We start from the raw sequence: 16,243 nt of genomic DNA, 5'->3' as shown, positions 1-16,243 counted from the left end.
AGCGTGCACACAATTAAAACATTAAGTGATTCAAATAGTCAAAAGCGAGCGCACAGACAATATTAAAGTATTTGGCTATGCAAATTAGTCAGATGCGAGCGCGCATTGAATAGGTCTGTAATTAGGCAAATGCGAGGCAGAAATACAGATACCAGGCAGCCAGAGCGAGCGCTGCAAAGTGAGGTCAGGGAGCGTGGTGGAGCGACCTCTTCTCACGAGGATAGGGAGGTCACAGGTCTATGGACACCGTGCAAGCCTGAGGGCACTTTGTGGGAGGGAGTGGCGGCTGGGAGGCGGGTGCGTGCTGGGGAGCCTCGCTACGAGGCACAACAAACAAAATGGCCAGGTACTTGTAAACAAATAGCTCTACAGGCGGGCAGTCCGATCTACAATGCAAAAGCGAGCGCACAGACAATATTAAAATATTTGGCTATGCAAATTAGTCAGATGCGAGCGCGCAATGAATAGGTCTGTAATTAGGCAAATGCGAGGCAGAAATACAGATACCAGGCAGCCAGAGCGAGCACTGCGAAGTGAGGTCAGGGAGCATGGTGGAGCGACCTCTTCTCACGAGGATAGGGAGGTCACAGGTCTATGGACACCGTGGAAGCCTGAGGGCACTTTGTGGGAGGGAGGGGCGGCTGGGAGGCGGGTGCGTGCTGGGGAGCCTCGCTACGAGGAACAACAAACAAAATGGCCGGGTACTTGTAAACAAATAGCTCTACAGGCGGGCAGTCCGATCTACAATGCAGTCCCTCGACTAACCAAACACTTAGCAGATGCGAGCGCACTAACAATGAAGCCAATCAACAGTGCTAATGGGCAAATGCGAGCGTGCACACAATTAAAACATTAAGTGATTCAAATAGTCAAAAGCGAGCGCACAGACAATATTAAAATATTTGGCTATGCAAATTAGTCAGATGCGAGCGCGCAATGAATAGGTCTGTAATTAGGCAAATGCGAGGCAGAAATACAGATACCAGGCAGCCAGAGCGAGCACTGCGAAGTGAGGTCAGGGAGCGTGGTGGAGCGACCTCTTCTCACGAGGATAGGGAGGTCACAGGTCTATGGACACCGTGGAAGCCTGAGGGCACTTTGTGGGAGGGAGGGGCGGCTGGGAGGCGGGTGCGTGCTGGGGAGCCTCGCTACGAGGCACAACAAACAAAATGGCCGGGTACTTGTAAACAAATAGCTCTACAGGCGGGCAGTCCGATCTACAATGCAGTCCCTCGACTAACCAAACACTTAGCAGATGCGAGCGCACTAACAATGAAGCCAATCAACAGTGCTAATGGGCAAATGCGAGCGTGCACACAATTAAAACATTAAGTGATTCAAATAGTCAAAAGCGAGCGCACAGACAATATTAAAATATTTGGCTATGCAAATTAGTCAGATGCGAGCGCGCAATGAATAGGTCTGTAATTAGGCAAATGCGAGGCAGAAACTAGAGAGTGATTAAAATGTAGTAGGGAGTACCAAAAACACTCCTTTATTCTGGGGGTCTCCCGCTACGGTTAAAAACGTGAATCCAACTCACTGGGTGTCACCAAGTTAGGTACAGTGGCCCTAGATGAGGTTGGAAAAGAGATCGGTCAACATGTTTCTCGCATCAGGAAATTCCCCGCGATTCATCAGGACCTATCAGGTGTGGAAATTATATAAAATTGCAGTCATTCAACAGCATGCTAGTGTCATGTGCGAAATACAAGCAATGTGTGTCTTGGTTACCTCTGTAGTATTGTCCTATGCCTAAATTAGGGAATAAGAATAATGGTACAGGGTTAATAACATTGAGTTTAAACCAAAACACAAAATTGATCAAGCCAGAATTACACAAAGTGTGTCATGCTAGTGATGGTGAAGTATCAACTAGCATCAGTGAACCATCGCTGCGTATTGGCAGCATGCAGTAAACACAACACACCAACCATATGTGCTCAAAAAGTGCTCTATGTTAAAAACAATTTTATAAAAACATCGGAGTAAGAAAGAATACAGCAGCAGTCTAATAAGAAACTCAATGAACTTCTTTCTTGGTGCACATCTATTGTTATAAGTGCTCACTCGATATGGAAAGTGACATTGCAGGCACACATCCGTCTCACCTCAGGGTCAAGAATTATGTACTACATGAGTGTTCGGCGGTTTTTTGAACATCAGGGGAGAACCTTCAGATGTGGCTGCGGGAGGAGGAGGCATGTATTTTAGTCAAAGGAAGTCAAGGAGCAGGTGAATCACAGCCCACTAGTATTGTAGCGACGGGATCGGTAAATGCATAACAGGAGTAATGGTGGAGTCCCCCGATATGCGACCATAGGTCGCCTTACCTAGAGCTTCCCGTGTTCCAGCAGTACGACCTACCCATCGCCGCCGAGCTCGGATAGATAGTTGTGCTCGGCGGCGGGCGCCATATCTAGTCGTGGGCACCCTTGGATACGGCGTCTGGCCCCGCCCCTACGTGGAGGTCAGGTGGTACGTCAGGATGGGACGGTCGCCATCTTTGAATGGCTAGATTCAGGTTATCGTGCAGCAACCTGGAATATCCTCGACTTCGGATGAGCCGGAAGGGTGCAAACGATTAAATCAGGAGGGTTAGATAGGTGTTCCAGCAACTCAAGGATTTTATTAATGTGTTAAATGCATTGTGTGTATGGATACCAGTTCAGGAATTGTACATGTGAGCAACCTCACAAAGTCGCGGCCATTGCAGTGTGGGCTATTGAGTCAAAACTATACCCAGCAAGAGTGTAATTGTAGTGTGGACATCCCCGCATAAAAATGTGTGGTCCGCCGTGTATTGTAAGGTCAGATAATAGTCGCAGGTGGAAATGTCAGGGCAGCGGCTATGAGCGTGAACTGGCAACACCTTGGGTCCATTATACATTATAATGCAGTATTGTGCTGGGAACGTATTAGGAGTAGGTGTAGAAATTACAAATGCGGCGACAGGTTATATTAGAGAGAGTGCCAGGGAATATCCTCATTGAGACCTCTACTGTCAGTAGCTAATCGGTGAACCCACCTTTGTTCTTTCCGGAACAAAGCTTGTTTAGGACAATTGGGGCTGGATTCTAACACTAGCCATTTGAGTGAGTCTGCAGTGTGGTTGGCCTCCACAAAGTGTTTACACATTTTGGTGTGTGTCTTTTTGCAGCGAAAATTGCTGCGGTGTTCTATAATACGGGTTTTAATTGGACGAGTCGTCAGCCCAATATATTGTAGTCCACACGGGCATATTAGCATGTAGATACAGTGGGAGTTATTGCAGTTAGTGTGTCCCCTGATCTCCCAAATAAAGGTATCACTTAGTTGGATAGTCTTGTGTATGGCTGTGTAGGCACACAATCCACAGGACCCACATGGATAGTGACCTTTAACTGGAGGTAAGTTCCACAAAGTCTGTTGGACCCCCTTCTTAGGTACTTTAGGTCTCGTGCTTATCAAGATGTCTTTAACATTTTGAGATCTTTTGAACGCAAACCTTGGGGTTGCGAGGCTAAGGTTGCCTGTGTTCAAAATGTCCCAGTGCCGCTTGATCACATTTTTGATTTGACTGGACCCGGGGGTAAAGGTTGTTACACAGGTTATGGGTTGGTTCTCAATAGGTACCGCCTCCCGTGGTTCCAGAAGGGCCTCACGATGATTGTTTCTGGCTCGTTTTTGAGCTCTGGTGACCTCTCTCTTGGGGTAACCTCTGTCCAATAGGTTCCTGGACAGGATTGCAGATTCTTGCTTATAATCATTTAGTTCGCTGCAATTGCGACGGACCCTGAGAAATTGTCCGAAGGGGAGGTTGGACCGCAAGGCTTTTGGGTGGTAGCTCGTGTAGTGGAGCAGGCTGTTCCGGTCAGTGGGCTTTCTATACATTGTACTACTAAGTACTCCCTCTCTCAGTCTTATCGTCAGATCAAGCCAAGCACCCGACGCACCAATGCCCACCATTGTAGCATCCTTGGTCCTAGAAGAATGGGGCTTCTTCTCCAGTCCGTGGCAAATCTTGACAGAGATCATTCAAAGTTCCAGAAGACTGATATGGAGCTGGCTCTCAGCCAGAGGCCGAAGGTCTCTGAGCTCCACCTTTCCCAGATGCCCCTAACCCTGCACTGATGATTATTCATCAATGTGAAGGGAAGAAGGAGTGGCCTTCAGTAGGTAAGTTTGGTATCTGGCATTGTAGATTCCGCACCTTTTCTTCAAGAGCAGAATGTAGTAGAAGGGGTAGCCCTGAAGCTGGGCCCACTGGAATCAAGCTTGCAAGTGCCACCTGGCCAGGGTCCAATAAGCCTCACTATCATCCTCATTGTGACCCCGGGCTAATCCTGGAAACACTCGGAGCATATCCTGAATGTCAAGGACTGCCTGCAGTGGAAGAAACCCCTTGAATACTCATGTGTCCAGAATCGCACCAATGAATGGAATTCGCTGTACAAGGCGTCTCATTTATAGTGAAACTCAAAGATGTCGGGAGTTTCTTGTCTAAAGGTGGCCTATCAGTTACAGTGGTGAGCCTGACTTCAGCAGACAGTCATTGAGGCGAGGAAATATGCACTCCCGACAACCTGCGTTCCCGCTTAGGTGCGCGCTTGAGCGCCCATGCACTTGCCATCCTGCTGCTACTCTGAAACAGCACGTTAGGCACCCTTTTTAGTTTTAATGAGCATGATATGAACATTCGATTCTCATTTGCAAAAGAAAATAGACTTTTTTTTTTTTAACTTTATTTTAGCATTCAATAAAATACAAGCATGGGCCTACAACCGCGGGGGCCAGCCGCTAAACAAATTAACACCGCCGATATCACAGCATGACACAGCTCATAAGCCGACAACCCAGAGGTCCGGCAGCGATTCAGGATAAAACTTATATTAGAATGCACAACTGGGTTCCAGGATGAGAGAGAGGTTTCATTTTATATTATATAAGAAAGGATCAGGTGCCATACAAGCCATACAATCAAACAGAAGAATGTGGGGGACAGGGTAAGAGACCGGATATGCATGCAATAAGCACTATAATGGAGCATTGGCGCCAAAGCATATAGATCGGTACAAACGAACACACAATATACATTCCATGTTGCGCCAGTTCTCGGGGCCTGCCCACCCAGAAATCAGGATATCATAAAAGCATAAGCACTAAATACAAGCACACAATAGGAATCTGAATGATTCATAACTATACTGATCCTTGAGGAAAGAAAGAGAAGAAAAAGAAAGGCCATAGAAAATAAAAAAGATAAAATAAAAAACCCCGTCCAGTCCCCCACCCTGCACCCCTGCAAATGGCTACAGCCTAACCCCACTAAGAGCGTGCCTGTCGCCCCTAATAACTAAAACCCTAAAGGTAGGAAAAAGAATGGAGGAGGGCATATCCATTTGGGCTCCCAGCCCCTTTAGTCCCCCCGCCAGAAACAGCCACCCCCTATCACTAAAAGACAAACTTATGACAACGCTATAGAAGAAATTAGAGGGTACCGTGAGACACCGCCCAGCCTCTTAGATCAAACAGTTGCAGGTCAAACACTCGTGAAAGCCACTCCACCCCTTCCCGATCTAGTCGATCTTAACCTTGGCCCTTCCGAACAAGAACACGAACCCCCCCCCCCCCAGCGAGACCCAAAGGCACACAAAGAAGTAATACAGGAGAAGAGAGTCCTCAAAAATCAATCCATGGCGACTCGCAGGCAGTGAGTCCATAGGAACTTTAGACGCAGAAGAACTCTCCCTCCTAGATGAACAGTCCCAATGTATCCTGCACAGGAGTCGTAGAGTCACCAAGAAAGGAGAAGATGACCACAAAATTAATGGAAAGTCACAAACAAAAGTCTCCGGGAGGGGGAACGCCTTTCGATATCTCCAAAGCCGATAGTGGTGGAAGGTTCGGCAATACCATGACATCCTCGGGAACACCGTCCCCCAGGGCACCATCCGATGGTTCCAATACTTGTTTCCTCACGGGGTTCTCGCACGGAGTCAAAATGGCCGCAGTTGGAATGGCTACAGATTCCTGTTCCAACAGTAAGGCTGGGTCCGGTTCCACCAGGAGCATCTCAGATAGGCGCGTGTCCAATTTGCTCAACAAGATATCCACATGCGAGCGAAACGCCCAAATTTCTGCCATTATTGACCTCAGCGATGGCTCATGCACCGTCCGATCCATAGTCTCATGCCCAACATCAATCACAATCACCTCCCCGGGTGAATCTGGCATCCTCAGAGGGGGGGTGGGGACAAACAGGATCACGAACGTGCAGATGCGGAGGGTGACCAGTCTTTATTCGCAGCCACGGTCTACCCGGTTAAGGCCGCAGGCTAGAGACCCCGAACCACCGGACCCCGGCGGGCTCAATACCGGGTCCGCGGGACGGGGACCCCACCCGCAGCGCGCAGCAAGCAGAATCACTCCTCCGTCGATGCTGAGCAATAGAAACGATCGCCGCCAAATTCGGGCTTAAACAAAGCCTCCACTCCGGTTGACCGGACCCAGCCTGGTTCTCCTGGCCGATGTTGTTGCACTGCAGCCATGCTGTGAAAGTACTCGAGGCCCCGGCTTCACCGCTGGAGTAGGCCGCAAACTTCAACTCGATGGAACTTCGTCAAACAAGCCAATAAAAGTTTCCGGATTTCACCATCGAAGTGCAGAACAGTTCATGCACACAGAGACTAGGCGTAAAGTCAGGATAAAGTACAGGATATCGCAGCGGGTTTCGGAGGTCGGCGGAGCCGGGAGCCTAAGCAGCCATCTTGTTTGCTGACAAAGCTCCTCACCTTGGAAAATAGACTTTTAGGTTTGAATTTCTGCATCTTAATGAAAATGTTAAACACACAAGGATGACTTAAAAATACAAAAGCAAAAAAAAAGAAAGGTAAACAAAAAAAAACATTAACAAGTAAAGTATTGGCCGACCATACTTGTTACTGAAGCACCCTCTTATTAGCTGGATGTGCACATGTGCTCATACAAAATGATGCGAGTCACAAGTGCGGGGGCGCTCACGAGCGCACCGAAGAGTAAACGCAAGTCACAGCGCAAGTTAGCCAGTGGCTGAAGTGGACTAACCCATTGCCATTTGCTGTATGGTAGCGGATGTAACATGTGAATGAGAGCTGAACAGGCCAATTGATGAATAGGGCGATACAAAACCAAGGTGTATTATGCTATTTTAAGGATACAAGCATAGCACATGTACATCAGAGTTTGTTGGTGCTATAACAACCTAAGTGTACCAGTGGCAGTTGCAGAAGTTAAGTTAAGAATAATAAAGTTTTAAAAAAGTTTCCTGAAAATGATTGAAAATTCAGAATGAATGGATATGGGGAGACCACGTCAATTTGTAGTGACCACAGTTAAGACAGCAAGGTTTCCGAAGGTGAGAGTTCTAATTCTAGGAATTATGAGAAGAAACAGATCATTCAAGTTTGCAGGGAGGTCAGTGGAAAGAAAATTACTGAATGAAAGAGGAGAAAGTATGCCGCCCTGATAGACACCAACATTGAGTTTTGGATTCAAATGTGTTCGGAGTGGGTACCATAATTTAAAAGGTGTGAATGATTTTTATTATTACTTGAGACTGGAGAGACAACTAAAACTGGCTCAAAGCCCTATACAAACATTTACTCCAGGAATACATCAATATGCATTAAGTTCATGTTAGCACCTAAATACTCTGCATTAATGTTTATAGATGATGGATTTCACATATTGTTTGAACACTTTCGCAGACCAACAAAATACCATAAAAGTGGTTGAGGTACTTTTGGGCATTAATTTTTTTGATTATTTGTAAGAGTTAATGTACTGTTCTCTAGGTCCCTGACTTATCAATGTGCATGGTGTCTCTAATTTTGAAATGGAAAAGTCAACATAAATACAATGACCTGTTGCTCAAAGTCAGGTCTGCCCTCTAACTTGATCAGTTGGATCAGTATTACCTGCTAATAAGTCTAGAATTCTCTTCAAGGACTCTCCCTTTCAAATATCGTTTTGCTTAATTGGAGTGTAGCCTTACAATGATATCAGCTTTCTTTTGATATAACGCTCTATAATGCTCTCCTGTCATTTATTAGAGATTGTAAATAAGAGATTAACCGCATCGCTGCTGCGGCGATTTTTGCGCTGTGCGGCAATTTTAAAATTACGGCGATACATGACGAGCTCAGCTCGTCATCAGCACACGCCACCCGTGGGTGATGACGAGCTGAGCTCGTCATCAGCATCGAAGGGGTTAAATCAGGCTAGCTAGACTAAACAACTGCTGATCAACATTTATATCATTGGCAACCATTCAACTCACAGAAACATCCTTTACATGGAGTTAGTATTGCTATTTGCCATTTGTATAGGTTGTTTGCCATTTGTGTGGCCTTGTGGTGCTACTTCCATCATGTATGATAGCACGCTGCCCATGATCACTTCTCAGTGGCTCATTACAACTCTCTGTTGCGTTCACTTTCGACAAATGTGTGCAAACAAAGATGCTGTTGCCGCACACAGAGAAGAATATTTAGAGGGAACATTATTGAAAACCAAAGCTGGAAACCAATCATTGCCTGCACTTTTGTGAACACACGAGGGGCTGAGTTAAGGTTGAAGGGCAGCAAAGCATACCTAAAATGGTTGTGAACCACAAGAAATGCCTGTGTGACTGCAGGAAAGGTGTATATGGAAATATGTGTCCTGCAAGTCCAAGTGAGGCATCCGTTCCCTGGTATTTAGAGCTATGAGGATTTAGGTGAGGATGAGCATTTTGAATCTGCCCTTTCACACTAAAGCATTCACTGGATGTAGGTCTGAAATAGGACTGAGGCCTGGGTTCTTCTACGAAATGAAGAACTAGAGCAAATGGCACCTCTTCCATTTCTCAGAGTCTGGTACTTATTTCATGAAAACCACTGGAGAGCAAAAGAAATACCCCCTTCTTCAAGATTACGGAGTGGTCCTCCTGGAATGGGAAGAAGATGGTATGGGAAGGAAATGAAGGAAAGGTTTTAGCCATTTTAAACAATCTTCAAAACCCATCAGTTTGACGTGACAGACCTCCAGCTGGGGAGGAAATATTGCATTCTGCACGCACAGGCCTTATTGAGTTATCAGGAACAAACTAGCTGTTGTAGCAGAAGAGGAAGAGTTGGATGACTCTAGTACATGATGTTCTGAACAACAGCTCCAATTGGTACAGCTATCACAGCCTCAAAAGGTCTGGGCTGGCTGCTATACAACCAGCTGAGTTGATTAGAACTGCTTATAAGCAAGCTCCCCAGTGTAACCCCCTCAGTTTCCTGAACTAGTAGGGTAATCGCTATGCAGGCATCAATAGGCCCAAGGATCTGGCAGTGGCATGACTGTCTTTGAATGACTTTAATGTATTGTCACCCTTTTTCCGGAAAAGCTTGGAGCAATCACAAGAAAAGCCACTCGACCACATCCAGAGTGCCATCTGAGCACGACAATGGTGTCAATAGCTCTGTAAATGCAGTCAATGCTGTCCAAGCCAGCCCAGAGTATGTAATTTGCCACATCCTACCATCATTTGTCAACTGAACCAGTGAAGTCCTAAGGTCTTCAGGAATTGTTGGCAAGATCTAACTGACCATGTCCCATAATGCATCCATGTACCTGCCCATTAAGGAAATAACATTGAAAGATCTGAGGCTATGACTAGGCGATTATAAAATGTTCTTCCTAAACGCATCAATTCGGGGATTAGGTGAAAAAGAATTTGGATAGATCGCACTTGTTGAGGCCTGTACAATCAGACTGTGGTGTAGGGAATTTTGTAAGTAAGTCTGGGTCACCGGGAGCTGGTCTATGTTGTCAAGCTACAGGCTGACTGACCGGAGGGCCCAATTCAACCTAAGGGCATCTGTATGGGCCTCAATGAATGTCAGCAATGGCTCAAATCAAGAGGGTCCAGGTTGTGTAATCTCAGGATGTTTGTTTCCACCTTAATGGTGAGAAACTGCAGTTCTAGAGTCTCAGCTGTCCTTCGTACCACCACAGCAAACTAGGTACTTTTCTCTGTTGGCAACCCTGGTGGCAAGTCCAACTAAATTTCAAGTGATGTACCTAACCTAAATGCAGGTCTAGATACAGAGATCCATTTGTGTAATTCATAATACAATCAATGTCTTCAGAGGCAATATGCACCTTCTGTGTTGGGTGAGAATTAGAAACAAAAAAAGACTGGAGTCTCTTTAGAAAGTGGTGGGGAGGCAGAGATCTCATAATAGAGTTAGGCTGTATTCTAACCGATTGCACTTCAGAAACTTCAAAGCACAACCCCGACATCAGCTTGAGGTCCGATATCAGCGGAGTCAGTGTCAGAGCAGCCAGAACTGGTGCTGACCTTGGTGCTGGCGTAGGAGTCTGTACTGGAGTCAGTACAGCTCAAGTAGCTGGTTCAGAGGGTGCAGACTGTGTCGGGAGCAGTCCTGCCAGCAGAATTCTGAATGGAGACACCGGCGGCTCCATGGGACCCAAAGGCTCTCCAGAGCAAGCTGAAAGCATACCAAAATCTGCAGTCTGGCCTCTTTGAAGGCTGCTATATACTGTGGAGTATTGATGGCCCTGTAAACTTGGGGTGTCCTGAGACCAACTGTAGAATTAGTTCTCAAGAGATCTCGAGTGGCGGGTTGGGGTCAAGTCCTGCTTCGCCTTCCTATGTCTGTGCTTAGACTTCGATTTTGAATTGCCTTAAGACTACAGGCATGAAGTAGAGTACTTGGAGGAAAGTCTTTGTGACCGAGACATGGATCACAACTTAGAGCAAGAATGAGGACCCATACTCAGCCAGTGACCCCTTCTTGTGTTTGGAAAGGTAGTTTCACCTCCCCATTTTGGATTGCAATTGTAAGGGCACACTTTTTACACGTCTTTGGAGTCATGCTCAGAACCTAGCCATCAAAGACATATTTCGCGCTGGTCCCTCACCAACATCTGCTTCCTGAAGTCTCAGCACAGAATGAAGCCTGTAATTTTCAGTGGGGACATCATTCACAAGAACACTGTTGTCAAGAATTTCAAACTGTCAAAAGACTAACAAGCGCATCCGAAGATCTGGAAGAGGTGGGCTGAGTACCGGGGTTTGTATCTTGAGCTTATCCCCCCCCCTGCGATACGTAATGAAGAATTGCCATAAAGATCAAATGATGGGTATATCTGCTAAGACTAATTGTATCTCTACTCATATGTTGCGAAAAGAGACTATGTACGACGATATGCATATGGACTCTGCGACATTGTTGTTTCTAGTTTATAACTTTTATTTGTGTTTAATGCATTTTCTTAGATATTTCATCCGACGACAACTATGTATTGTTAAAATTGACATCTTTATCATTGCTAGGATATGTACACAATTGCGGCCCTGGTGCAACCTGGGCCTACTGTGTCTGTCAAAAATAAAATCTGTTCTGAGAAAAAAACGACTAACAATGGAGCTCTGGATCTGTGTTGCAAGACATGGAAAGAAAGGAACGGACGTCGATCCCAGGGGTAGTGCTTATATGCAGCTCTGCTATATAACATCCACATCAGTGCAAAGTCCCCTTTGAGCCACACTACAGCACCTACTGGCACGCGAAAGCACTGCTAGGGAAAATCTCTATCTAGTCTGGCACCTAAGGATATTTTAAACGGTTCAAGGTATCAATCAGAAGAACATATAATGCAGCCATGCTGTCTTGGTGCAAGCAGCTCCTCTGTAGAACAATTTTCCTAATGACATCAAATGCAATCATGGTATTATGACTTCAGATATACAACATAAATGTATCTCTTTCCAGGTCAACTGGATATCTGAAGGAGCCCATTTATGGTGGGTTATCTGTTAGCACCCAGAAACTATGTGGCGATAGCTGAACTACAAATATTAATGTTAGAGGAGACACAATTTGCTTAGCTCAGAGATGATTGATGTTGTGAAGCTCTGGTGAAAAGTGCTCCCTGTTTTGGCCTGTTGTTGGCGCTTGGGATTGGAGTCAGAAGAGGTAGAGAGCTGGAATGTGTGTAGGAAGCGAGTATGCTTCTGAGTAGCTCAGTATTGGTGGAAACGGCAGTGGCACCGAACTGAGAACGCCAGAGTGAGACAAGCGGCCTATATGATACAAAACATAAATTTGAATAAGAAGGCACGGATGTCTTTCGCCCTGTTTTGAAGGACAGTCTAATCTGAGTGGAAGTAGCTGATCTGGGCGATCGCATATTTTTTTTAGCTTTGCTGGATGTGTGCCCTCACAGGAATCTCAAGGTACTATGGGGCTGGCCAGAGCCCCTGCAATAGGCAGTCTGGCTTGCCAAGGAAGAGAGCCTAGGTGTGCTTTAACTGGTTTAGGACTGTGGACTGATGGACAGAGCACCTGGTGAGAATGTTGCAGCATTGTGATTGTCGACGTTTGGAGAAAGCTCAGTTGTAAACTGCTCATTTGTAGGTGTGGGGGAGCATGCCTGAACAATTCAGAGGGACGCAAGCAGGAGCAGTGATGCACTCAATAATGCTAACCAAGAAAAATAAACTCAAGCTGGTGAGAGATAAAACGTTTTTTTTATACACCAAACAGCCATGCAGAAAGGCATTCGAGATCCAGCATGACACAGGCTGAGGCAGTCCTCTTTAAAATACTACAAGAACTGAAGCGAACCACAACAGTAATTGTGGAAAAAATGCATCCCAGAGTAGGGCGAAACATGAAACATGATTTTTGAGGTCTTAGGGACAACAAAACAAGGATGGACCGTCTGCTGCTGGCTCACTAATCAGAGTTCTAGTCTCAGAGATTATGTAGAGATGGTGGCACTGATTCCAGGGTGAAGCTCAAGTTACAGGTGGAGCACATACAAGAGGCACCAAACAGAGTACTGAAGTTACTCCCAGTTTTGGAGTGTGAAGATCTAGTCATTCTACTTTATGAGTTTGCAACTTTAAGGTTTTTGCTGATTTTGCACCAGTTGCACTGGACATTCAGCAAACGATAAATATTCCCATCAGAGGCCCCAGTGCGCCATGGCGAAATGGGGAGCATAAATGTCGAACTTGTATCTGCCAACGAAAGAGAACTGACCAAGGCGGTAATGAGCAAAAAGATACTAATGTTGCAAAATAAGCGAATCCATCTTCATTGATTTGTGTAGGGCTACACAACTGAGAGACAATAGCTCCAATATATTAAACTAGAACTGATTTTGCTGGGAATTAAGGTAGCAGTATGGCATCTGACACAGCTAAGAGTGGTGGTAATTGAGTGGTGGTGGGGTAGTGGTCTACAGGTGGAAGCTGTCCAGAATTTCTGTAGTCTGTGAGGAGCAAGAATTGTAATGCACAGAATATGCCAGTTTCCTAAATCCTACCATTTGAGCAGGTACTTTTAGGCACTTTTTGTGTATTATATATGCATGCTCTCCATGATGTCCTCAAATCCTGTGGTTGGAAGGAATTGTTGAAGTCCGTATTTAAAGCCTAAGCAGGGTATATCTGTAGTACTTCTTTTATTGCTCTGCAGTGAATTTTTCTCCGCCATATCTCCATATCTTATTTTAAGGACAGGGGCCCGATGATGGAAATGGACCTTTTTGCAGATTTATCCCCAAACCGTTTTGCTTCCTATTTCTCTGACCCCCTTTTTGTTGGCAATAGGAGTCTGGGCATTTCACCACTGCTACTAAGTGCTAAAGTGCATATGCTCTCTGCATAAATTGGAATTCTGATTGGCATATTTGGTTTACTGGAAAGACCCTAGTTAAATGCACTGTGTGTGCCCAGGGACTGTACATCAAATGGTACTAGTGGGCATGCAGCAGTGATTGTGCCACCCACACAAGTAAACTCTCATTTGTGTCTCAGACCTGTCACTGCAGTGTTGGCGTGCACAGTTTTTAACTGCTGTGTTGACCTGGCAAGTGCACCTATTTGCCAGGCCCTAACCTTCTCTTTTCTTACTTGTAAGGCACCCCTAAGGTACATGTCCTACATTTCAGATACACTGCACCCTTGGGCAGGGTGCAGTGTATGTAAAAAGAACAGTGTGTATTACGTGTCCTTTTGGTGAAATATTGTGCATTTCATTTTTAGCTATTGCAAGAACTAGCTCTCCCAAAAGCTATCATTGGAGCTGCCTCATCAACTTTTACAAGGGTAACTTTCAATTGGGAACAGCTAGAGAGTTGGAGTTTGGGGTCCCCGAGCTCAGAATCTAATATCACGTCTTTCAGGAAAGTTGATTTTTAAAATGTGTGCTTGTAAATGCCATTCTTAGAAAGTGGGCATTTTCTTGTTAGCCCATCCTGTGCCTGTTTGTGCATTCACTTCAGAAACTCACACAAAGGGAGCGGAGGTGTGCCCTTTAAATGCTGATGAGCCGTTCTGGGCTAGAGTGGCTGGAGGAGTTGTCACTAGCACCTGAATAGGCTGTGGCTGCCCTGCACAATGCTGTCTGCGCCCCCTGCAGTGTGGCTGGACCAGGGAAGACACCTGGTTTTGCTAAGCAAGAGAGACTTTCTGAACAAAGACTTCAAAAGGAAAAAGGGGTATACGTACAGAAGACCCCAGAGCACTTCTGGACCAAGAGGAACCTCTGCCACAGAGAGGAGCTGCAGAGCTGTGAGGAGGAGTACTGCCTTTTTGCTGAGTGTTGCTTTGCCAGGTCTTGGCGCTTGGAGACTGGTTTGCTGCTCCTGTTGTTGAGAATCCATGCATCGCCTTTCACGTGCCGTTTTATCCTGCTGCAAACAGCCGTACGGTTGAAAAACACACTCTCACTCCAACTCAAACACAGGCTCTACAGTGCACATGGGAAAATTAACACGTTGCCTGTCTGCGGTAAAAAAATTGACGCAGCGCCTGAATTTCTGCCAGATTGACCAGTAGCGCTTGGACTTTCTCATGCATCGCGCCTGTGCGCCAAACCTACGACGACGCTGGGCTTTTCAGTGAGGAATTGACACTCCACCTCCCCTTACAGTAAGAAACTGACGCATCATCTCCTCTTCATTAAGGAACTGATGCATAACCACTCCTGTGCGTCAGTAAGGACCCAACACATCACCTCCCCTGAAACAAGGAACCGACGCATCACCTTCCCTGCGAGTAAGGAGCCGACGCATCACCTTTCGTGCATCTGTTTTGGCCCTGTAATTCTGACACATTTAAGGTACTTTGCTCAAAAAAGTGACGCGTTCAGCTTCCCATGGATAAAACAGTTTTTACCTTTTACCTTATATTTTGATATCTGTATGTTGGGTCTTCGTTGTTTTACCTTGTTTGGTTTAGATAAAGATACTTTATTTTTCTAAACTGGTGTGGTGTCCATTTGTGGGGTTTTCACTGTTTTACTGTGGGTTATATACAAATGCTTTACACATTGCCTCTGAAGTTTAGCCTGACTGTTCTATGCCAAGATACCAGAGGGTGAGAACAGGCAAATGTAGGTGTGTACTTTACTCATCCTGAATAGAAAGAAGGGTCTCTACTTGGCCAGGGTGCATAACACTGCCAACCTGAGACCAACATTTCTACACCTGCGAACTGTAAAACCCATTAATGGTTCTGGTGGTTGCTATGCACTAACAGAGCAATGTAAGCACGTTTTGTCTACAGAGACATTAATTTTTGTTGCTGTTTTCTTCATTATTATTAAAGAAAGATTTAAATCATAAATAATGTTACATAAACATTCTGACAACTCACATACATCTGTTAGGCCTCTAAAAAGAGTAATTTAAATGTATTTTAGGTACACACAGACAACTATATGCATGTGTCTAAATTCCAATAAAAGTCATTGTTTTGCCAAAACGATTTTACTGATAATATTGGTAGATAGTCGGTAGAATATGAGAAAATACAAAAGAATGTCAATTTTAGATAGGAATTTGTTGTGACTTATGCTAGCCACAACAGAAACGGTAAGTTGTCCAGGTAAAACAAAAACGGTGTCCACAACTCAGAATCAATGCACATCTTATGGCATACAGTACCTGCAACACTCTTCAAACCAGCGAGAAATGTAATCCCACATGTAGTAAGGTTCAAATGAATTAAAAAGAAGATTAGCAGTCTTAATCAGCTCTGCAGTTTTCTTATTTTCTCTCAATTTGCTAAAATAGGAAACAAATAAATAAAGAATGACTTGTTTTTAGCATAGCTCTATTCATGTGTTCATAAATCAAATCAAAGATTTTAAAAGCACCATATACTTGCACAGCAATGTAACAGAATTATCTTCTTTTCAAACAAAGATTGAAT

At 45.1% G+C, this 16,243-nt stretch overlaps 1 protein-coding gene across 2 annotated transcripts in view; it reads right to left on the bottom strand.

Annotated features, from left to right (window-relative positions):
- Positions 1–16,243, bottom strand: part of DOP1A (DOP1 leucine zipper like protein A) — a 1,079,867-nt gene that overhangs the window by 695,648 nt on the left and 367,976 nt on the right. For both annotated transcript variants that reach the window (XM_086926553.1, XM_086926552.1), the window contains exon 11: positions 15,976–16,095. In XM_086926553.1, coding sequence (XP_086782679.1) covers positions 15,976–16,095 — 120 coding nt within the window. The remainder of the gene's footprint in view (positions 1–15,975; positions 16,096–16,243) is intronic.

This window comes from Lissotriton vulgaris, chromosome 6, assembly GCF_964263255.1.
Source record: "Lissotriton vulgaris chromosome 6, aLisVul1.2, whole genome shotgun sequence".
NCBI classification, from domain to species: domain Eukaryota; kingdom Metazoa; phylum Chordata; class Amphibia; order Caudata; family Salamandridae; genus Lissotriton; species Lissotriton vulgaris.
Note: the sequence above shows the minus strand (reverse complement) of the source record. Positions and strands in the feature narration are given on the sequence as shown.